General features: G+C 36.4%; 1 protein-coding gene across 10 annotated transcripts in view; it reads right to left on the bottom strand.

Moving 5' to 3' along the window:
- Positions 1 to 23,719, bottom strand: part of DLG1 (discs large MAGUK scaffold protein 1) — a 170,622-nt gene that overhangs the window by 85,078 nt on the left and 61,825 nt on the right. Inside the window, exon 1 of one of the 10 annotated variants that reach the window (XM_075031695.1) lies at positions 12,304 to 12,980. The exons of the other annotated variants lie outside the window; for them this stretch is intronic. Coding sequence (XP_074887796.1) covers positions 12,304 to 12,528 — 225 coding nt within the window. The 5' untranslated portion in view covers positions 12,529 to 12,980. Of the gene's footprint in view, positions 1 to 12,303; positions 12,981 to 23,719 lie in introns of those variants that run through there. 10 annotated transcript variants of the gene reach the window in all.

Raw genomic sequence — 23,719 nt, 5'->3', positions numbered from 1 at the left:
CTGCATTTAATTCACATTATTGCCAAGCTTCAGAACATTCTCCAGAGATTCATCCAGGGGTTTTTTTCCTAGTGTAATTTATTCAGAAACATCAACTAACATAATGCACTACAGACACAGATAAATTATTCTGATAGTTTATGTCCCTCTCCATTAAAAAAATGCACTCCACACAAACAGTAAAAACTGCCGTACTTGATGAGAGCAAAGGCCCAACTGGTCAAGAATGTTACTAACAGCAGAAATTGATAAATGGCCAAGTAGAAGTTAGATATATGCCCAGTAATTTTCCCAGAAAACCATCTCAGAACCTGACAGTCAAGGTCTTCCTGAAACACTATTTGTAATAGCTACCTGTCTCCTGCCCTTTGCAAATCCATCTACCTCCATTTTGAAATCATTCTCTTTTTGAACCCTCTCATCTCCACAGCATTTTGTGGCAGTGATGTTCACAATTTTAGCAGAAGTTTTACAGGACAATTGTGACAGATTTAGAATTAGAGAACTATTAAATAATTTCTAAATGAGAACCTTAATTTTATTTTTTTTTTATAAGTCTTCATCATATTCTCCCTCAGGGTTTTTTTTGTTTATTTTTAAATTAACTGTCCCTATAGATAACTCGATTTTTCCTCCTAATGCTTTACTAAGCTTTTCCTTTTTACTTATGCTATAGCCTTTCTAAGACAAGGCAAACAGAACCCCGCACAAAATTCAAAATACAGATACACAAGAAATATACTCAGTGTCATGTTCTGTGTTATTCTCTTCTACTTCTTTAGTAGTACCTGACATTTCATTTACCCTTTTCACTACTGCAGACTATTAAGGTGACTTTTCAGAGAACCATCAGTTACAACTCCAAAGTCTCTAGAACAGAAATACTTCGTTTGTAGCCTATCACTATATGCACACAAGCAGGATTATCCTTATACCTCTGTTACTCATTCAGCACTGTACAATGAATGTCACCAGCTATTTTTGTGCTCATTTGCTTTTGTCTGCTATTCTCTGCAGCTAGTTTAGTTAACCTGAATATAAAAATAATTAAAAAAAAAAAAATCAATCACATGCCTCTGCCTCACATATTCTCCCCACCGCCCCAATCATTCACAAATATGACCTTCTGGGAATCCAGTCCCAGTTGAAGGGACCTATTTTAATCAGTTGAAAAAATCTGCACAACATCCTTCCCCTTCTTCTCATGGCACCATTACTTTTAACAACCTTTGATCCAAGAACCATTATTTTCAAAGACTTCTGTAATTATAACAACCTTCTGATAACCACATGTTCCCATGTAGATTTTTATCTACAAGTTCCCTGTTTTCAAAGTAGTCTGGAAGATCCATGAGTCCTTATTTTCCCTTTACAAAGACAAGCTAACTTTTCTTCAAAATATCTGTTTATCCATCTACCTGTTAATTTTTTTTTTAATAATAAAGAATTTCTTAAAGTTTGTACAATAAGGAAATCAGACCTGCTCAGCTATAGTCTCAGAATACAGCTTAGCTCCTTTTAAAACAGGAATCATATTTGCCTTTTTTTTTTTTTTTTAATTTTATTCTAGGAATACCCAGGCAGTTTCAACAAAAAGGTCACACACAACATAACGGACAGTTCAGCCACATTAGACACAAGTTCCTTATAAAATCCTGAATAAATGTCATATCCTATTGATCACCTGTGCCTCAACACATTAATTTAAATTCTCTTCTATTGGCAGCTGAATTTTATTCCTTTTAATACAGTAAAATGAATCATAGGAACTACTCTGAGCTCAAAGGTGGGACAGCCCTAGCTGGGTTTTTTGCTTGGAGATAGGCATCTACTTTGGCATTCCACACTGATCAGAGAATATAGTACAGACACCATCCTGATCAGCAGTATTTTGCAGGCAATTTGCATACCACTTGATTTAGCATATAACTACTGAAGTGCTCATCTGTAATGAGTCTTAATGTGCTCAAATTCCAATAAGCTGTACACAGAATTTTCTTTCCCCCGTGGTGTTCATCTTTTAAAAAGAGTAACAAAAATTATAAAGTTAAAATAAAAATTAAAAGCAGTAGTAAAAGGATGTAATAAAAGAGTTTTTAAAAAACATAAACTGCTTTCCAGCACTTTACAGCTTCCAAGTAGCAGTTTAAAGTCATTATATTACATGTTGAAGCAAAGATTCTGTGATGTATTTTGACATTTTCAAGTACAAACTTTGTCATTATGCTTTTTACATAGAAAATCCTAATTTATTACCCTGACTTGGCAATTACATCATGTCCCACTAAGCTTTTAAAATGCTTATTATATTAATATCATTCTTTAAAATTAAGTTTTCTATCTATATTTGCCTAGCTTCAGTTCCCTGACTTGGAATACAGATGCCTTTTTCTACTAAACAAACAAGCTTTCTAGCTTCCGAAATCTATCCCTATGTATTTATAGTCTATGACCAAATCATCTCCTAACTTTCCTTTGGATTAACTAAGCAGAGGTTCTTAAGTTTCTCATTTTAAAGCAGGTCTTCCTGAACACAATCTACAGTTATAATCCCTCTTCTGAACACTCCCCATTTATCAGGATCCCTTTTCTGGCCAGGATTTCAGACTGGAGATTGTACATGCTACAGACAGAATCTAGAGTTCCCTCTCTGTCCTTCTCTAAAGGGAAAGCTGACTCCCTTCTCACCTGCTACATCACATTGTGTAGTCAGATAGTTATCTAAGAAAAAAAACCCCTACAATTTACTTACTAAATTAAATTTGCTTTGCACAAGCAATCTTTACTCTGCTCCCTACTCTGTTATAAAAACCAAACACTATTACCTGGAAGGCACACAATACAGGTTGCTCAACTAATTTCTACAGACATTGGTCTTAGAGAAACAATTTTAAATAAGCAAATATACAAACTGAGGCAGCACTGATAAAGAGAATAAAGGAGGAAAGGGTATGAGACTCGTCCAAAACATCCCCACAGTACGGCAGTTTCTGGTAAAAACCACACAAAGCAGTGGGAAGAAATTGAAGATTCCACGGTTCAAAAAAAATCCTGTACTATACCTGCATCCCTGGAGGTATATATATCTGAAGTCATATTAGCAGACTGACACAACTACACAGATACTAGTCTCCAATAACAATAATACTAATTTCCACACAGTTTAAAAATCAATGGTAACTTAAAAAAAAAAAAAGAATACTCTTAAGCTGACTACAAGTACATGGGAAAAAAAAGTGAATAAGCATTTCTGTTTTACCAGTGTCCTGGTAAAATTTAAACCATTGTGTCCTCTTTCTTCTTTACTATGAAAAATATCGATAAGGTGATCTGCTTTTATTTAAATCATTGCTTAGATGTATCATTTCACAAGACAGACTGTTGCAAGGGACTAGAATATGTACTGGAAACAGTTTAATGGAGCAAAAGACTGAAAATTCATAAAACCCAAGATCAACTTACAAGAGAGACAAAATGAGTCATAAACGTCTGTTACCTGTCTGGAGAACACATCAGCTCAACTACATCCTAATGTGCAGCTAAACACAAAAAAATATGGAAGAGCAGCAAATGCACAACAGAAACAAGCTGCAGAGCAAGCCTGATATATTAGAGAAGTGGGTTACAGCCAGTAAGACACAATTCAATACTGACAACCAAAGTCACATGGAATAGCAATAAACAGCACAGAGATACCCTGAGGAATATCAAACTGGAAAACAAGTACAGAAGTGCTTTGGTTGGTGGCAAAGATTTTTTTAAAATTATAAAAGATAGACACAGAAGGGAATCCTTGCTCTACATTGACTGCAGTCCTTCAGAGTACTTTTTTGCTACTGAGCCTTGTGTGTATGTGTGTATGCGCACAAAAACCTGGTATATGGAAGGAAGCCTTAAGTCTTTCAAAAAGCAAGTGACAGAACTGTACAAGTTTTGGGATCCCTGACAGTTTTTAGTGGATAAAACCACCATATGGTCATGATACATAAGAGGACCTTAAAAAAAGGCAAGAAAAGATGATCACAGTCCACCGAAACAAGTGCCTGCTCCTACCCCACCTCCACCAAGAAAAAATGTGTAACAGTTTTTCTTAAATGCATGTCAGTGTGGAACAGGTGGCTTCCACCCACCAGAAGATAAGAATCAGCCACATTGGTCAAGTGGACATTAGACCATAACTTTAACAACTTTAGCATCTACTCTAGCGACAGCTTCCAATACGCAATGTTTGTAAAACATGAATGAGATCGGAGAACATACGTGGCTCAGGAGAGTCAGGAAGCACTATTGGGCTTATTGTCTTGGAGTCCAAGCAGTTCTTGGAAGAAACTCAAGCTAGTACCAAGAGGTGATTGCTTGAAGTGGCCAGTGATGATCCCAAGTAAAAAAAGGTATAGTTTAAAAGATACTGCAGCTTTCTGAGTATATCAAAGAATAGATTTGTGGGTTTGGGGTGTTTTTTTTGGTCATGACAGACTACTTTCAGGGAGAGTACTGACCTAATTAATTTTGACTGGTATAGAAATGATGGTTGCTAATGCTACTTTGGGCAAAACCAGAAAAGGCAGGTCCTCAAAAGGTACGTTTGGGATTCAGGGAAGACCCGCTAGGTGGTAGTGGTATTAACAAGAAGTCAGGTCTGAGTACTGAATTTGGCCTCTGTATTACAGTTTTTTGAACTTCCTTGCCAGATGGCACAAGGTTATCAGTCTTTGATGTGAAACAGGAATGCTCCTATCCATTCTGTAAGGAATAAAATGGAGGGACTAAGAGTGCTTGCTTAACATAACATGACATCCAGCAGGGTGGTTACGTCCTTCTTGAAGTCCACTGATGTATTTGATACTGCTGTTGTTGTTGTGGCCTATGTCCCTAAGACCAGCATTACAAACTACTACTAAAAGGTACCCTTTTAGACTTATACCTGCTAGAATTTCATTACAGCACTTGGTTAGCAAAGCATCTGTTGCAGGAACAGTCCCAACTGATCAGAAGGGCTTCTCTTGTCTACTAACCGGAGAAACCTTTAAGCGTTCCTGAAATAACATATAGCACTATGCAATCTTCACTTGAATGAAATTTGGGAAGGCGCATTAGAAGCAGCATTAAAGAAAGTATGTTACCTCAAGGGAGGAAAGCATCTACTGGGACCCATCTGTTACAGAGCCACTACACAATAAGCAAAGTGTGAATAATGTGGTTATACTAATAAACAAGGATGAGGTGCTTCGTTTCAATTGCACATGAGATGCATTACATGAAGAGGTGGATGTTTTCCCAACATTTTTGTCTTTCATGGATCTGCCAAAGTAATACAAAAAATGAACTGTACTAGAAATTCTTCACAATAAGCTTGTGCTTGAAGTTTAGCAAATGGTAGCGCATCAAACATTAGTTTGAACTCACCCCCAGGGAGAGTAGTGAAAGACACATTCTTCATTCAGGCTGTCATGCCCCTGCAATGGCAAAAGTTGTGTGCATAGGCCAAGCAGGTAGGCTTAATCAAAAAGAATTCATGACTTGCAAAGATATCTTTTACAAGATGTCTCTCAAGAGAGAGAAGAATAATATACATGAAACAGGAATCACTGGTTATTATGTGACAATAAAAATCACACTATGAAACTCAGATGAGGATAGGGAATAGAGAAATACAAACTACCTATCAGGGACTAGGAGTTTACTTAACACTGAGTAGCTTACACAGGGTAGGACCACTTCTGAGAACTAGAAAAGAATTCTGATGAAGATAAAATGATTCAAATGTTCATACAGAAAACTGAACTACAGAAAATGTTTTTCAGAAAAAAAAAGAAAAAAAAAGAAAGGACTCAAGAGCCTACCAGCTTCATGCAAAATTGTATTAAGTAATTGTTATTCATGAAGACAAATTCTAGTACCTCCTCTATTTTGGAGTACAGGGGAAAGCACTGGCTGCAACAGAGGTTCTAGAGAGAATCAAGTTCTTCTCAAAAGAGACTGCATAGCTAGTGTGCACATAAAGATTTCAATTTATCTTGTTTAACAAGACAACAATTTCTCTCCTTCAGTTACTATAAATCCCAGAAAGGCTGCGGACATGAAGTTTACCAAGACTCTGAGCTGGGTATAAACTAAAAGTCTCTTAAGTTGCACAACACATGAGAATCATGTCAGCTCTCAAACATGGATGCAGATCGTTCTAAAAGGCAAAGTCATGTTTTCTAAAATCATCTAAGACACTTCCGTTGCATTAGCTTCTTCAAACTAAAAGAAACATCCTGCACATCCTTAATCATAATTGAGAGTGCTCTTGATCTTGTAGACCAAAATAGAACAGGGAGAAGATGGTGTTCACTTTAGATTCAGTGGTTCTGTCAGACAGTCATTTACTTAATAATTGTATTAACTGCAACATATACAGCGGCTTTGGCAGCACAACAGAAATACTATACCACAGGAGCCATGCTAGAGTTATTTAGTAAGCTGACAGCTGGTGAACAACAGACTGGCCTGTATTTGACTTTCAAAACACTTTGTCAATCAATACAAGCCTCAACTGAGAGGGCAACTATCACAATATAAAATAAATTAGCAAAGTTATGTAACAGACCTAAAGAGTCCTACCTCTTTCAGAGGCTTCCATGCACTTGGCTTCATACGGCAAGACCCTGTTAGTCCACCTGAGTTAATAGCTGGAGTTGAAGACAATGGATTAAGAGGGGATCCAGTGTCTGCCTTGCCTGAAGGTTCAGAGTCTTGGGCACAATGTAGACAGAAAGCCCCTGCAGTAGCAGTAGTACTCCAAAAGCAAAACATTCTTTGTCCCCTTCTCCTTTGCTTACCAGATTTCTGACTCATTCTGGGAAAAGTAATTTTCTTGACATACAATGGAACAGAAGTATGAAGAAATTCTGTTATCAACTCTGAGTGAGACAGAACAACAGCTGTGAGGGAACAGGTGAAAGAAAGTGGAACCTAAAACTCTCTGGCAGCAAGCAGTGCCTGCAGGTAGCACCAGTTCAGTTCTTATCATCACCGCCATGCTGCAAGTGATTAACTGAAGTAACACACTGCACATGCCAACATTCGTCACACTGTGGGTTTGGGAGGGAAGCAGCACACCCGCATTACTCCACAGGCCTACACCAGTTGACTTCGTAAGAGGAGAGACAATTGACTACAGCAGGGAACCAGCATGATGCAAACACAGTCTACATGACATTACATGATTCATGATGTATATCCTTGAGATTTATTGATTTTAATATGCTTTTAAAACTGCATCTCTCTAAATTGTCAAGCAAACTTCACAGTCTTGAGAAGTTTCCCTCTCCACTGTACACAGTTAGAAAGTGTTTACAAAGTGAAAAAGTTCCAGAGACAGTCCCTTAATGCTTGAGTTTAAACTGTCAAGGATTCCCTATTTCTTAGTCTATTGATTAGAACACATATTAATGCATTCCTCATACAGAATAAATTCATACCATTTTTATCTCTGCTATAATGCCCTCTTACATAAAATGCAACCAGTGGCAGAACTAAAATTTGCAAAATAAATTCATAGTGTTACAAATGTGTGATATTACACAAAATCAGGAAGAAGGAAACTTAGTACAGTGAAACTCATGTTTAAATTTCAGAAGGTGCTTTCTTATAGTTAAAAGTCATGCAAAGCAAATACTATTTAAAGCTGCTTTCTTGTGTGTTCATCACAATATTAGCAGCAACAATTTCCAGGCAATGTATGCTTAAGTTTTAAACTCCGGGAAAAGCCTGCATTAAAAAATCTAACAATGACAACAGTTCTTTTATGTACTCATACAAACTTCCCTACAGTTAGTCTTGTAACTCCTTTCTTCTTTACTGTATCACCTCTTAAAATCCAAAAAAGGTATTGAATAAAACAAATCCTGCAAGTAAAGAACTTCAATTATGCCAGCCATTGCATAACATAAGTCCCAGTTTCACTTGTAAACTTGAGGGGATGCTAAAACAGTCACACATCCACACCACAGTTTAATATAGTTCATAAAACATATCACCCACTGTGACACACCCTGATATGCCTAAGATATTTAATAGTTAAACTGCCATCAAGTTGTCTGACCTTTTAGTTTCAATATCTTCCTGCTGCAAGTTCCAGGTTAAATTCCATGTCCTATATTAAGGTCCCTCTGCCCCGCCCCCCCTTTTTTCTTTTGCTTTTCAACTTCTGCTTAATTAAACCTCCACATACTACATGAGAACTATTGCATCTTTTCTCATCTCACATATTTTAAGCATGTGCCTTAGAGTTATGATCTGTATGTCTAAAAATACATAAATACTCAAATACACAAAAATTATAGGAAGGATGGTAAATCTTGCTGTAAGAAATCAATTTTTGCAACTCCTGAACTGTAAGAAGTAAAATAAAAAAGGGGCTAGGGTAGAGACCTGGAGGTTTTTTAATCATTATCTTTTAAACGCACCTTACAACACCTCTATGTTGTTGTCTGATTACATATAGCATTTAAAAAATGCTAGAACTATGTTCATAATATTTCAATGAATTTGAAAGCAACATTCTAGGAATAATGACATACAGTGAAACTTTTATGAATATCTTAAAAGGAAGAGATACAAAGACAAGCAATGACTGCACTCAAATGACTCACAGAAGCAGCCGGTAAGGTCTGAAATTTAAAGTTAAGTTTTTGAAATGGATAAGTGGAGTTAGGAGGGGTTTCCCCCCCCCCACCCCCCTTTTTCTCCTTCATTTCCTAAAACATGTCCTAAAAAAATACAAGTATAAATTAGCACAGCATATTCAAAGAGCTAAACAATTTTTCAGTATCAAATGCCGGAAGCATATTATACTATGTTACACACTAAGAATAGCCTAAATGCATTGCTGTTAGAACCAGTTTAATGCCATGGGAGTTTCAGGAAATCACAGTTTCTGAATTTGTAGCACAACACGGGCCAAATACTACTGACAGTTAAAATCCATTCTGAGATATGATACCTGAATTCACTGTTAGGAATAGGTGCTCTGGAAAGACTTTGGGGAAAAGAACTGCCCTGGATACAGTTATCTTTGTTGATGCAATATATATATCTCTTGTTACGACAGCTCTTCAAATTACCCAGTATTTTTCATTTGCATAACCATGTATTTACTAAGCTCATGGCTCAGTTATTCACCCTTGTGACAGCATCAATTTGTTGTTTGTTTGTTTTTATCCTTATCTTCCATTTTATGCCACAGAATTGGCTTTTATTAAAGAAATTAATAAATTTGCTGACAAAAATTGAAAGACCAACTTCTAATCAAATTCCTTAATTCTTCTAATTGAGTAACTAACTTATCACAGAGAATGCAGAAGGAAGAAACAATAAAGGCCTCAAATGCCTGAGCACGTTAAATTGGCTTCCCCAGACTCATAAAGGAGACTGGTGTGGTTAGTGGGGCAGGAAGGCACTGCTACTTCTACAGCAGTTTACCACTGCAGATGAAACATTGTATTAACTCAGTGGGAAGTACTGCTGCTCTATGGACAGACTGCAATGTCTGATCACTGAACTGCTTGTTAACTAAAGTAATGCAAAATCTACAAATCACTACAACCACCTCAAGTTCCATGCAAAGCACCCTGGAGACCTCAGCGAGGGCAGGACACAAGCAGAGTCAGAATGACCCCTTCACTGTCTTTGTATCTGTTCACACCATCTGTTTCCACTGATGCCTTTTTCCCGCGAGAGATGGGTGATCTGAATCTTCTAATAACATTAAAAAGGGGCAATACTAGTAAATAAGGCACTTTTAATATTTGAAAATGGATTGGTAGTCTTCAGAGTGCTGTGGCTTTTTACAGTAGCCTTTCACTCCTGACTAGTCCTCCATGCCACAATGCATTTGTGCTCACACACATTCTTTTGGGCATAAACCTAGCAATAACTACAGCAAAAAGCAGTGCTACCATATCCATCACCAACTTCTTCCTTCCTTCTTTAAGGTACAAGACCTCCTCCCCCTCAAAAAATACCCTACCCCAAAATCCAAAGTTCCTTCTTTAGCTAAAGTCCTCTTACCACCATGCTGGGGAGAAGGTGACCCGTTGTAAGCCCCAGAGAAGGGCAGGGGCATGCAGCCCAGTCTCCAGGAGTTGTTTCCCTTTCACTGGTAATGGAGGGAAGTATCACCATTCCATGCCATCCCACCCCATCCAAGAAAGCCAAGCAAATGAAGGCACAGCTAAAAATGGGTACTATTGTAGCAGATTCACATGGGAAGCAGGAGACCAACATTTTAAAAACCATTAGTTTGATTTTGTATGTGTTAAAACTCATGATGTCACAACAATAAGACTATATAAGCAGAATTTCAACAGACTAGGTCAGAGGAGAAGTACATCACATCTTGTTATTTATTTGGACTCTGCAAATGTGATTACATTCAAGTGATGGGGATGTATCTTAAATGAACAAATAACAGTTGTCAAGAATTTCCAGAATACTACATCACAGACCAAAACCCAAAGAGAACTGAAAAACAAAACTGCAACCACAATGAGCAGTCTCCAAATGTCTTTTTTGCTCCCTGAGGCTAGAACAGCTGCAATGGGTGGATAAGGTACGAGGATAGTACAGCATCTTTCCAGAGGAAGAGGCTTCAACAAGCTCTTATGTTTTCAGTGCATTACTTCTGGATATGCTCATTAAGTTTTTTTACAACCGCTTCAAAATGTTTGGGTTTTTTCCCTCCTTCTGGCCATGAACATGTATAAGCAGTTCTTTTTAACAGAAGAACTATCAGACTCATGAAAAAATATTGGCAGGCTTTCACAGAGGTAAGCTATCTTTTTCATAGCAGAAAAACAGAACAAACACTGGGATATTCACAGAACCGCAGCTCAGTTTGAAGGGATCTCAGTATCTTTATCTGATCCAACCCACACTCAAAGCAGAGGCTATTCACTATTTTATTTACCAGCAAATTTCTAGTCCTGACTAGTCAGTCCAACTGCAAGTTTCATGCATTCCAACATTGCTTGTTCAAGCGTTAAACAAATAAGAGCAACCATAATATTTATACAAAAGGTTAATACTATATATTTTGACTTTAAAAAAACCCCAGTACTTAAAAGCTATTACGTCCACCTAATGCATCAGAGTTGTATAATGACCCATCACAGAAACTACAGGATCCCTCTTTGACATTCATGTACATTTGCAACAAGAAAGTGAAAATTCTCCTCTAAGATCTCCTATTCATTGTTTACTCTAAATTTACAAGCAAAAACCAGATAACAATAAGCTGACTTCAGAGGAAGTTCCAGTTTATCACCTTTGAAACAATTACCAACAGATAGAAATAATGTTAATACTACAGTGTGTGAGGTTAACAAATTTTCCTTTTTTTTTTTTCTTTTACCACAAATTTTTGTAGTACTTCAGGTTAAATGACATTTTTACTAAAGCTGAATTTGGCTTTACAGTAAGCAAATCAAATCTAATCTCACATTTTTAAATAATGCTGACATCCCAGCATTGTTCCATAGATCTTTCTTTATCGTATTATCCAGAGAGATACTCATTTGCTAACACCAGTAAGTTTAAACTTCTCTCAATATAAACCTTAAGAACTCACCCCAAATCCACACACTTAAAATTCAGCTTGCCTCCTTTTACCTGACTTTCAGTGATGATTAATAAAAACATCATTTAGAGCAGATTGACAGTGAAGCTGAAAAACGTCATTTTTTTTCTTACAGACTACACTATTAAGTGTACATTCTGTATGTAAGGAAGGCATTCCTTAACCCTCTTTATGAATTATTAGCAGCCAAAAAACCCCATAAAACTGATACAGACTAGAACTTGTTGTGCTACATATAACTAAGACTTTAAATTATTTAATCCTGTAAATACAATTCCTTAGCCAGAAAATATGTAGTCTTTGACTTGTCATCTTACTACAGCTATGGAATTGATATTTAGCTACATTATTCTCCTCCAGAGCTAGGCAGTAGAATGCAAACTACATTTTTCAGTATTTCACTATTCCATTAAAATATCTCCTATTTAAACTTGTTGAAGGCTCACCACTTGCAGAATAACTTAAATAAAAATCAGACCTTGTTTAGTGTCTCCATTTTCATGCTTTAATGCTAAATATTATATAGAGCTCTATAAAATATGAAAACGAAAGCAGACAGAAAACACCATTCATGAATCAGAGATTATATGAAACCATGCATAAATAAATAATTGCTATTTCTGACTAGCAAGTAACCAGAAAACATGCAGACACAATAATTTCAACAAGTGGCATATTACCTGGGTGGAGCTGGCAGCAACAGAAATGCAGTCAATGAAACCATGTCTCCGAGTGAAAAATGCAACTATCTGCTGCCAACGGGAAGGCTCATTCCGTAACTCATCTGTTGAGCCTTTCTTTGCCCACTGCTTGTGCTTTGGGCCTACAGAACTGTGGCTTGAGCTAGTGTTGCCTCGACTGGCGCGAGAATAGAGGAGTGTGTTATTTCCGAAAATGTAATTCATCTCTGCAGCTCTGCAGGTGGTTGCCAGGCAGTCTTACTTCCCTACCAGCTGCTGAGTGGTGAATGAGCAGAAGGGAAAAAAAAAAAAAAAAAAAAATGCAGATAGAATTACAGCAGCATCATTTACAAAACAGGAAAACAAGATTCTTGATAGCTGATGCTATTTTTCCTTCTAGCCCCTACATCCCTTCTCTACCTGTGATTACAGTGATGAGCATAATCTTGAGCAATTTAAAAAAAAAAAAAAAAAGGCAAGCAAATGTTTTTCTTATTTTTCCTCTTTCAAAACCCACAAGATGGAAAGCTTGTTTTCTCTTCCTAGCTGACAACACATATTTAAGAGAAACTGGGTAGCCTATACAGTGCAATGTTACAAATTCACAGCTATGAGGATGGTGGTGGATGATAACAGCTACTGGGTGGAGAAAGCATGGATCAAAAATAACCAAGTTTCAATCACTGCCTGTAGTAAGATCCAATAGAATCTTTTCACTTCCTTGCTTGCATAAATTATAAACCTGAACTGAACAAAACAGGGAGCATGCAGCATAACTGCACTTTTCACTGATTCTGTCTTCCTGAAAACATTCCACAGAGCAAAGAGACCTTAACACCATGTTCAGAAAAAAATATTCAAGAAAGAATTGTTCGATGACTTCTTCTCCCCCCCCCCCCCCGCCCCAGTGCATAAAACAACTATAAAGGGAAGAAATAGTGCCACAAAACAGCCATTGTGTTGTGTATCAATGGATGTCTAGCGGGGTGGTTTGCTGTATTTCTTTTTAATCAACAAAAGGTTAGAGATATTAAGATAAAACACTAAAAATCAACACCGTTGTTCTCATTCTATGTCTTTGTCATGATCCTAACACCCATTTCCAAAATTCTGTGACTACTGTAAGCATATGAAAATAATAAGTGTACGTATTTGTGACCCAACGTTATTTCTTAAATGTACAAGAATTGGCAAATAATGAAAATTTCTTATTACACACTAATGAATTTTCAGTAACATTACTTTGATTTCCAAAGCAAATCACAAGATTATTACTGCTATAGGTGTGCATTTTCTCTGCTCTCTTCGCAGTAAAAAAGAATTGACACAGTAATTATCTAAAAGATTATATGGAATTAAAATTACCTTACAGAACTCACCACTGAAATTTTTATAGCCAACTATTTAAAAAAATCCTCCAGCTCACATCAAAGAGATTACTCAGGAAAACAGTTAAGTATCAAGGCTTTCAGTACAAGCTTGCCTCCAGAAAACCAACACAAAGTTATCAAAACTGTTTGTGGTATATTTCTATATAAAATGCTCTAACGGTTATAATCAAAACATCAGGGCAAACATTTTCAGAAAGGAGAAAACTCTCCATATGATGAACAAAGGCAGAAAAGGTCCTTACAACACTGCCACAACCTACAACACCACGGTTCTACAAATCCACTGACTCATGACATGCATTTTAACGGGGATTACTAAATTCCCCCATATACTTTTTTTTTGGTACAATATACTCTTCTGCTTAACAAATTCTTACTGACAGCTATCCTATTCTGTGTAACAAATTTTTTCTGACAGCTTACATCACAAGCAGAAATAAGTAGTACATTAATTTAAAGCTGCGGTAATAAGATCAATGTGCCATTTACTTCTAGTCACTAGTACAGCTCAATAACATAACACATACAAATATTCTGAGTACATCTTTCAGATAGACTTTATTAATATTCATAAAATACAATGGCTTATCAGCGTAAGTCATATGAAACTTGGTCTGACTTGTGCAGTGTCCTCAAAGCTATGTTCATAAGATAGATAACAGAGATAAAGAAATAGTTGATGCAATGATCCTTTCAAATGGGCAAGCTTTTTACAGTGTGAATTCTTTTCATGAGAAGACTGCAGCCCTACCTTTTTCCAGACTCAAAGAAAATACCTAGTCTGAAAAATGCCTATGAATTTATTACTGGAGAACTTTCTTAATCCCTGGCTATAACTGAAGATGTTTGAAACAAACTACATGCTTTGAATTTTTGAGTCTTTGAATAAAGAGTCAAAGTGAAAATATTTTTAATGTTTTTCTTCATATGGCCTGAATGCTGACACTGGTGTACCTTTTTAGAAGATCTGACAGCACAAGAATATTAGTATAACTTAAAAATCTTTAAGAATTCATATCTATATATATAGATATATATATATAGATATATATATGTCTCCATAGGCTCCAACCGAGAGTCACATGGGAGAGTATTGTTTAAAATTCTGAAAGGAAACATTACAATACATGGACAAGCAATGTACCAAGAACCTATTTTTCTTGCTGTTATATCAATCTGTCTGAAGGTGAGATTGGTTTGCTATGTTTTAAGGCACTTTCTTTCAAGGATGATTCCCACCCAGGCAATGATGAACTGTGGCATTACTGACAAAGGGACTTCTGAAATCAACACTTCAGGAAAGGCTTGTGTGGACAAAAAAAAAAAAATTCTTAAATTGAAGCTGTGATGATTTAATTTCAATGGAGTCAGAAATCCAGAAAAGTACTTCAGGAAGAGGTTATGCAATCACGCTGGTGATAACAAGACAGCAATCTGTCACCTACACTCCATATGGATGTTAATGATATTGAGCAAGATTTGCTGACGCCTAAGATACAGTTGCAGTTATTTGTAGAAGGAGCCTGTACTATGGTGATGAGACAAATCCTGATTTTTACAAGTTACAAAGCAACCTGAAGATAAGGCATGGCATAACTCTAGAGATGGTACAACATCAGGATAATGCAAAGGAGTCCAGACTAGAAGAATGGTTGCTTGTAGAGTTGAAAAAACGATGGGTGGGAGTAAAGAGAAGGGCTGTTTTGGTCAAAGAGCATTTCAACAGAGGATCAAACACCTACAAGGAGAAATCAGAGAAAGTGTTGTTTGGACAGAAAAAGAAGTATCCAGAGAAAGGAGACAATCTTAAGTATCATCAGCACAGAGATGGTAGCTGAAATTGCATCTGTGAATGACTGCCTCTGGAGTCAGGAGGTCAAATGGGGAGACTCACCAGGGAATCTCAGAGAGTCCTAAAGGGAGCTGAGAACCTCCATCATCCCTTTTTCATAGTCTGCATATTGAACTGATGGGAATAAAATTAAATTTAAAAAACAAACAAACAACAACCCAAAACAACCACCCACACCACAGCAACAAAAAAACAAACCCCCAAAAAGCAAACAAAAAAAAACCACCAAAACCAAACACCACAGCAAAATAAAAAAGCCCCTATTTACTGTGAAGCAAGAACTGAGAATTTGCAGATTTAAAAAAAAAACACCACACACACAAAACCAAAACAGCACATAATTAAGATTTCTGCATCAGTACGAATACCTTTCTACAGCTTACTAAATTTACTGCAAGATAAATCTGCATTTATGTGGATGCAGAGTAACATTATTTGTTCTGCAGCCAATTAACAGGATATAGTAATCACAGTGGTTACTGAATTTAAAAATTAACATCAAATACTTGGAATAAAGTTCCTCTGACTTTGTACCTGAGCCAATTCTTATTGTCAGCTTGCTGGGACAAGTTAAAACACAACATAATGCCATATTTTTATCTCAAAGATAAAGTTTTCCTGGACATACCTTTACAAACAGCATGCATACCTTGAAATTAAAAATGCACAGCAACAAAAGTTGTTTGTATATGCAAACAGCAGTTATATCTCAATCACCCTTTTTAAGCAGTAACAAGAAAACCCCTGATGCATTTGAAAAGTGTCTTATATAAATTTTATTACCATCCTGCTAAACAGAACATTGGCTAAAATAAGCACAGACGCTAAAGGAATAAACTGATATACTTAAGAGAAAATTCAAGAACCACCTAAAACAATGGCAGGGACTTATTTCCAGTATCACTTAGGAAAAAAAAAAAAAAAAAAAGAGAGACAAAAGAAATGTGCAGAACTCAATTTAAATAGTCAAATATAGACTATGCAACTTTAACTCTTCAGGCAGGGGAACAAAAACCACCACCAAAAATGCAGATATAAATTCATATTTACTTTTTATACTTCTCAGAATTCTGTGTTGAAGAAATTTTTACTGGCGTAACAAATGGAAGTCTCATTAACAAGCATATGCAATATTCTAAGCCAAAGCCCAGGAGTACACTACTCAAACTGGATACTGTGGAAAAGGAAATTGTTAACCATTTCCGCAAAGATATATTAGAAAGCGTATCTTTGCTTTTAGTAGAGAGACAGCTCTGAAAGGATAGCCCTTGATCAAGTGTGATTTACATAGTCATTAAAACATAAGTATTTTACTGCCATAACTACCTTCTAAGTAAACACCCCAGCACAATTATTCTGTAATGATACACTGTAGTATAAATATTGACTATAAAAGATTATTACATTATTAGTCATACTACACCTCAGACAACCTACCAGTCTGTGCAGATTAAACTGCCTAGTCTTCCATACCCTGTTCATGAATCTCCTGCCCATCTTTTTGGCACGCCAGACTGATAAAAACATCCTATGTTTAATGCAAGTTTCTTTAGGCTTTCTTCAGTCATCAAAATGAACTCACTGCACTGAGACCTCAGGGTAAATCCCAGGCGAAAAGAGTATAACCATTTATTAAGAAGACTTGATGTTGATTACTGTGTCTTAGGTTGTTTTAATGTTTGGATTAATCTGTGGTCCATCTGTTACAGTTTTTCTTTCTTGTTTCTCTTGACAAGAATTTGTTGAGCAGATCCATACTGAGAAACGGGAAGATTTCATCAACTGCTTCTTACAATAAGACACAAACTGACACCTTTGCACATGTACTTATATTCTTCAATTACAGGAAGTTTAAAAGTAGTAATCTATCAACAACTTGGGCAAGGTATTTTAATTAAAGATTGTAGAGCCCCTCCTCTCAAGAGTGACCACCAAATTATGATGGTATTCTAAAAATTAGTATTTCTGAGGGTATGTTCAAGTTTTTCTTTATAATTTCCACTATTCTAGGTATGTTCCTAACTCCAGAAGTACTGTCTTCCTGCTGAAGATGTCATAAAAAGCTTTAGAAAAAGGTAACAGATTGCAACTTTCTCACAATCATAACCAATCTTGCAACCAATCTTTAATTTGTAAATGGAAACAGCGTCTTCATCTTCAGGGTAATCTCACCTACCTGCTCAGACAGTGGCAGGATTCAGGAAACATAAGCAAGAAAATGTACTAGGGCAAGTAGGAAGTTACAATTACTTTGACTGTTAACTAACTTTGAATGTGCCTTCATAGTCCACAAATCATAAAGACAGTCAGTTCTTTCTAAGAGCAGAAAAACTCTCCTAATGAACAGAAAAGTCTGTTTTAACAGAAGCTCCACAAGCTCTAAGACTTCTGGGCAAGCACTTGAGGGAACGGTGGGGATTAGAGGGAAGATGCACCAGGAGATAAAGAGAAGGGAACCTATTAAGCTTATCAGCACAAGATTTGGGTTCGCAAGGGAAGGAGGTTGTCTTGCATTAAAGGAAGCATGTGTGTATATACACATTTATATAAGCAGATATTTCCCAATATAGATTAGTGGGAAGGAGTTAAATAAAGGTCCTTGCTTCCAGTTGAAGAAAAAGGGCAGAAGAGACAAGCACGTATGCTGTAATACCTTTACTGGTGTAGCCAGAAACCAGAAGACTATCAGCAGATGAAAGATTATTCTAAAGTCAGAGGCTGACTGTAGATCACTGTGTTTAGAGGCTGTAAAACAACTGTCACCTGCTAATTTATATTTCCAGATATAAATTTATATTTCTGAAATAACCATTCGCTAGTAATTTTCATAATTTTAGTGACTCAACCTTACTGACTATAGTTTTATTGACATCTCCTGACTCAGCTCTTTCCCAAACTGAGGAGTCAAACTGATTCATCTTTCATTGCACAGTACTTGCCCTCTGCCTGCTCTTATTCCTCTTCTACAAACCACTTCTAGATTGATATGCCTTCTTCATCAAGATCAGGAACAGTGCATATTTCTAAAGTGATAAAATAATGCAGTTTTATCCCCATTTGTTTCTCCAGATATTCCTTGTATGTCATTTGCCTTTTTGACTATAACTTAAGTACTTAAGATGATTATTCCATTAATTTGTTATAACCCTGAGCTCTCATTCCTCTGAGATGATGCAATGAGAAAACAAGTTCTTCCCAGATCCTTCTGGTAACCTCCATCCATCACGATCACTCATCTGCTTTCTCACCCTTTACTTTCCTTTTGTTGTTGGTTTGTTGTTTGGGGTTTTTTTAAACAATTAAATCCCAAGATTATTTTTTTCTTGTCCATGACAGCTTAAATTTCTCTGTAAGCTTTTTTGAGGAATTCCATTGTGCACATCTAAGAAAAGCTAGAAACCTACATCAACAAGATCATCTTTATGCACATGCTGTAGGAGATTTGTGCAGCAAAGCTTCTCTTTATAATGCTTTCATTGCTTTCTCATCTCCAATTTCTCCGCATACTCCTTGATTCTACTCTTTAGAATAGTTTCACCATGTTTTGCCAGTACAGAAATGAGCGAGTTCTCATTTCTCCTCTCCCTTCTGGATGCTATTTTGAGAATGAGTACCACTGTGCTACATTTCATTCCTGTGATACCACAGTCAGTTTAAGTAGACTGTTATACTGCATTGCAGCACGAATAGATAAGCAGTTTCATATCAGAGTTAATTTAAAACCATTAAGCTTGAATACCATTAGGTCCTGGAAACACTTTTCCAAAGATATCTAAACATGTGAAAAAAAACAGGCATACACTAAGTGGGCACAAAGACATTTATTTCACAGAGTAAAACTACAGTGCATGTAGTCAACTGGACTGCTGTACTAGGATTACAAAGCTCATCATGTAGAAGGTTTGGATACCACTGACATATATACTAGAAACTATTAGAAACTTTTTTGAAATTATGTGTACACTAAGTATGGGGTATTTGGCACAAAAACAGGGGCTGTGACTTCTAAGCCAGAGGAAAAGTAAGGCTGAAGAGCATACTTCTTACCCATCATGCACACAATCACAGCACTAGGTCAAATAAAAAGCCCAACTAACCTACTGCCTGTCTCAGTAGCTAAGAGTGTAAGCATAGTGTAATCCTCCCCTCCCCACTACACCATCCCAAGTGTCAACAGTTCAGAGATTCATAGAGCCAAAGAAAGTAAACTCTGTTTTACTGTTTTTATTAAAGGACTATTTTCACTCTAATGCAAACTGAGCCTGAGTAAGTTTAATTTCTTCCTGATCTGACACTGCTAGCTAAACACAGATAAAGCAGAGGGGCACTGGCATGGGGCAAAGTTACTAGTTCAAAGGTATTCAACACATTATGAGATTAGTTTTGGACCAGATGCTTCTGGACCAGAAGCACCAGATGCTTCATTTGGGAAAAAAGATGATTGTAGATAAAATTTGGGGGTAAAACTTTCATCTTTTTTTCAATGGGGAACAGTATTTCACCTCAGTTTGGAATACTTCACTGTTCAAAGATAGGAAAACAGTAACTCATTTGTATTTAATGTCTAATATTATGAAGTCATAGTTTTCTTCACTGAAATAAGTTTATATAACCACAAAAGACTCTACCGTGGTGCTTTAAATGGGCAAGCAGCATGAATCCACATGCCTAAAACATTTTTTAAAAAGATCTTTGGTGTAGGGAAGTAGGGATTTTTACTGCATTATCTGAAGCTCAAGTACTCTAGCAGAATATAACAGCATTCAGCCAGAATGACAAGCCTTTGCATGAGATCAGACCGGCCGGTAATGAAAAAGGCCAATCACTGTGCTGCCTGATCTGCTCGGTATTGTCTTTTCCCAGCATCACTTGTACAGAGATGATCACTTCTCCGAACACATGAGAACAGTAAAGTAGCCAACTGTGTTGCATGAAATATACACAAAAGTCTATTAATTATGTAACCATAAGTTAATGGTTAACATACTTCCCCCTCACCCTCTTCCCCCCCAACCTATTTCTCACAATTCCTGGATTGTTCTGCTACTTCATTGATGATTGCACAGAGCTATTCTAAAGATGCCAAATATTCAACCAGTAGAATACGTTCAGTTCCTTATGGCTGTGCTATTCAGTCAGCAATTAAAATTTTACTGTATAGCATGAATAAGCAGTTTTAGATACCTTACTAGACTAATAATGCTAGTACAATGTTCCAAATAAAACATTTATATTCAGCTGTCAACGTCTGCTACATGTGTAAGGAACAAACCAAGCGCAAGCATTCTTCTCACCCTTTGAAGATTGGTGTTTGGTAAAAACCTCCAGAGATAGATCAGCAAAGGTTTGGTTAAACTAAAAACAACTGAAGAGACTTTTCTGAATCAGTAAGTCTAGCTTCCTGTTACTGCAGGCAGCCACACCATAATATCATTTATAAACTTATCAAATACTTGGATAACTCTCTAAGAACAGCCTTGCACAAATTTTGAATCAGAATTGTGGATATAATGGCACTGCGATGAATACTGTAATATTAAGTATTTATTACAGAGCAGGATAAATATTAACATTTATCACACTAGTCATGGAGTATCTTTCCAATACAAGACATATTTAGTAGTTTACAAATTTTTGCATGTTTTCTTTAGACCTTCTGTATTACCAGTGAAATAATAGCCCCAAATACCAACATACAATACACAAACATAATACAGAAATATATACAAGCTCCAATCATGGTCTACACTTAAATATTGAATTGTCATGTTACATCATAAATGTAGAGCTTTAAACAAGATATTTTCCCTTTCATGCACAGGTTGTTTGCAATGAAGAATACTGCAATTTAAGAGGGGGGTGGTTGTCTTATTACATCATGACCCATTATTTTAAAGCCTTGTAATGATTACTCAAAGCTTTTTTCATTGACAGAAAACTCAAGCTCCACTCTACAATTTAAAAACTTGATTGGTATCATACCTATGACAGAATTCACTTGGTTGGAGCTATTTAATAAAAACAAATGTTAAATTAAAAAATGTCAATCTGAAGGTATAAGAGAGAAGCTAAATTCAGTTTTACAATTGAGATAAATCCTTTTGTAGCATCTCCCTCTAGTGGTCAGTCTTGGTAGCAATATATTGCTTCAGTTACAAAGTCAATTCAACTTGAACCCATTTTATTTCATAACTCAAGAAACCTCGCATTGTAATTACAAGTTTCTATAAGGAATCTGGAAACCTCATACTGAAGAAATTCTGGTACTAGCTGCCTACCTGCCTGAAAATTTGGGACAGAATATTTGTAAGGATTTGAAATTTGACCATTTTCACTCTCTCTTCATGATTCTCTACCATTAAAAATTAAAAAAAAAATAAATAAATCAGCTCTTTTACAGAATTAAGAGTTTCACTTCACACAGTATTAAATGGGGAACAGGGGACATGAAATCTCCTGGGTCAAGTTTACTTCTTTGGTGCTCGAGACGTATGAAGTATACATTTCTTGTTAAACTGACAAAGCTCCACCCTAACAAGACAAAACCTGTAAGCCCTGTCTCACATTTAAACTTTAAATCAGTACAGCTAGTATCAGCTGTTTCATGCTAACTGCAAACATGCAGTATCTTAACCCAACCTGAATCTGAAGTAGCCCACTCCTCTGTCAAGAAGGTAAACTACTACAGTACTTCATGTGGAACATTTGATAAATAGTAGACACACGCTCATCCTCTAAAAATTTGGGATACACATTTATCTTCTCGGTCATTGAAAGCTGGTCTTTGAAAACCACTCACCTGTCCAAGCAAGCTGTAAAAGCTGCTTTAAGCTCTAGAAAATTTGAAAGCTTCTCTCAAGAACAAAATGTAAACTAGTTAAAACCAGGCATCTTCTTTCTTCACTATCTTCTATTCATGTTCAGACTGCAGAGGGCTTGCTGTAAAAGAAGGTATTCCTCTAATCTGATTCTACTGCCCTCTGCAGCATTTTATAAAAAGGAGTATATGATCATAAAACTACTCTCTACATTTGTTCTTCAAACTAATAACTCTGTATTTGAAAGTTCAAGTGTATTTAACATACAATTTAAAAAAAAATTCTCTTATTAGTGTAAGAAACAACATCCTCTATTACATTTAGTTTCCTTAAGCAAATGTACTATCAAACAATACTAGCCAAGATCTTGTATATTAGCCACAACCTCGTCCGTACACAGTGCATCAAGTCAAACTACCAAATAAATTACACAAAGCACTCTTAGCTCAAAGCTGTTGTTGCTAAATTGATCGTCAGCATGAGCTATGCCTAAACTATTAACGTCTTGCAGATCATCAGGCCAAAAGAAGAGAGGACCAGCTATGCTAATAATACAAAAGCAACCTTGGCTTTTTTCTGACATACTCAAGTTCAAGTTTTAACAGCATTTATTCCAAAAACTTTAGCAAACTATCTCCTGACCGAAAAGAAATTTTGTCAGCTCAAAAGCATTTTACTGTAAAAGTTCCCATAAAGACTCCCAGAGCCTGTGAACCTATGGATGCATCCCTCTTCTCCAAATACCTTAAGACCCCAGACTCTGATTATAAACCATTTATGCAAAGAAGTTAACTTCTGAAGAAGAGAAGCAAGCCAGCAGCCAACTTAGCATCAGAATTCAAAGTTCCACAAAATGCTGGTAAACAACTGAAACCTGGAGCACCCACCCCAGTTTTCAGATGAACAGAGCTTGGATAAATTTCAATTCTACTATACATTGCTTTGAAATCAACAGAGAGAGTAGTCACCTGAAAATAATCAGATGTATGTTATAAATGCAATATGAGTTGCACGATGATATTTCTCTTATACACATACTTCCAATGATGATTGCCAAGCACTTACCAATTTGAGAAGGATAATAGCAATCCTCCTCAGAGACCTAAGATAAACAGTATTTTGAAAAGGCTTCACCATATTTTGTAATTATACTTATAAAAGCTGCTTATCTCTATTTCCAGAATAGTTTAAATGAGATGTAGTTTCTCTCTTCCAGAACAGTGCAGCAGAGTTGTATATTCAACACTGCCCAAGAAAACAAAAAAAATTTTTAGCTTGGATCACATCTGAGCAGAGGAAGGCAGAGTACAATCGTTCGTATCTATTTCTGTAAAACTGCTCTGGGTTTTACATCA

This window comes from Buteo buteo, chromosome 7 (assembly GCF_964188355.1).
Source record: "Buteo buteo chromosome 7, bButBut1.hap1.1, whole genome shotgun sequence".
Taxonomy (NCBI): Eukaryota; Metazoa; Chordata; class Aves; order Accipitriformes; family Accipitridae; genus Buteo; species Buteo buteo.
This window is presented reverse-complemented; position numbering and strand designations above follow the sequence as displayed.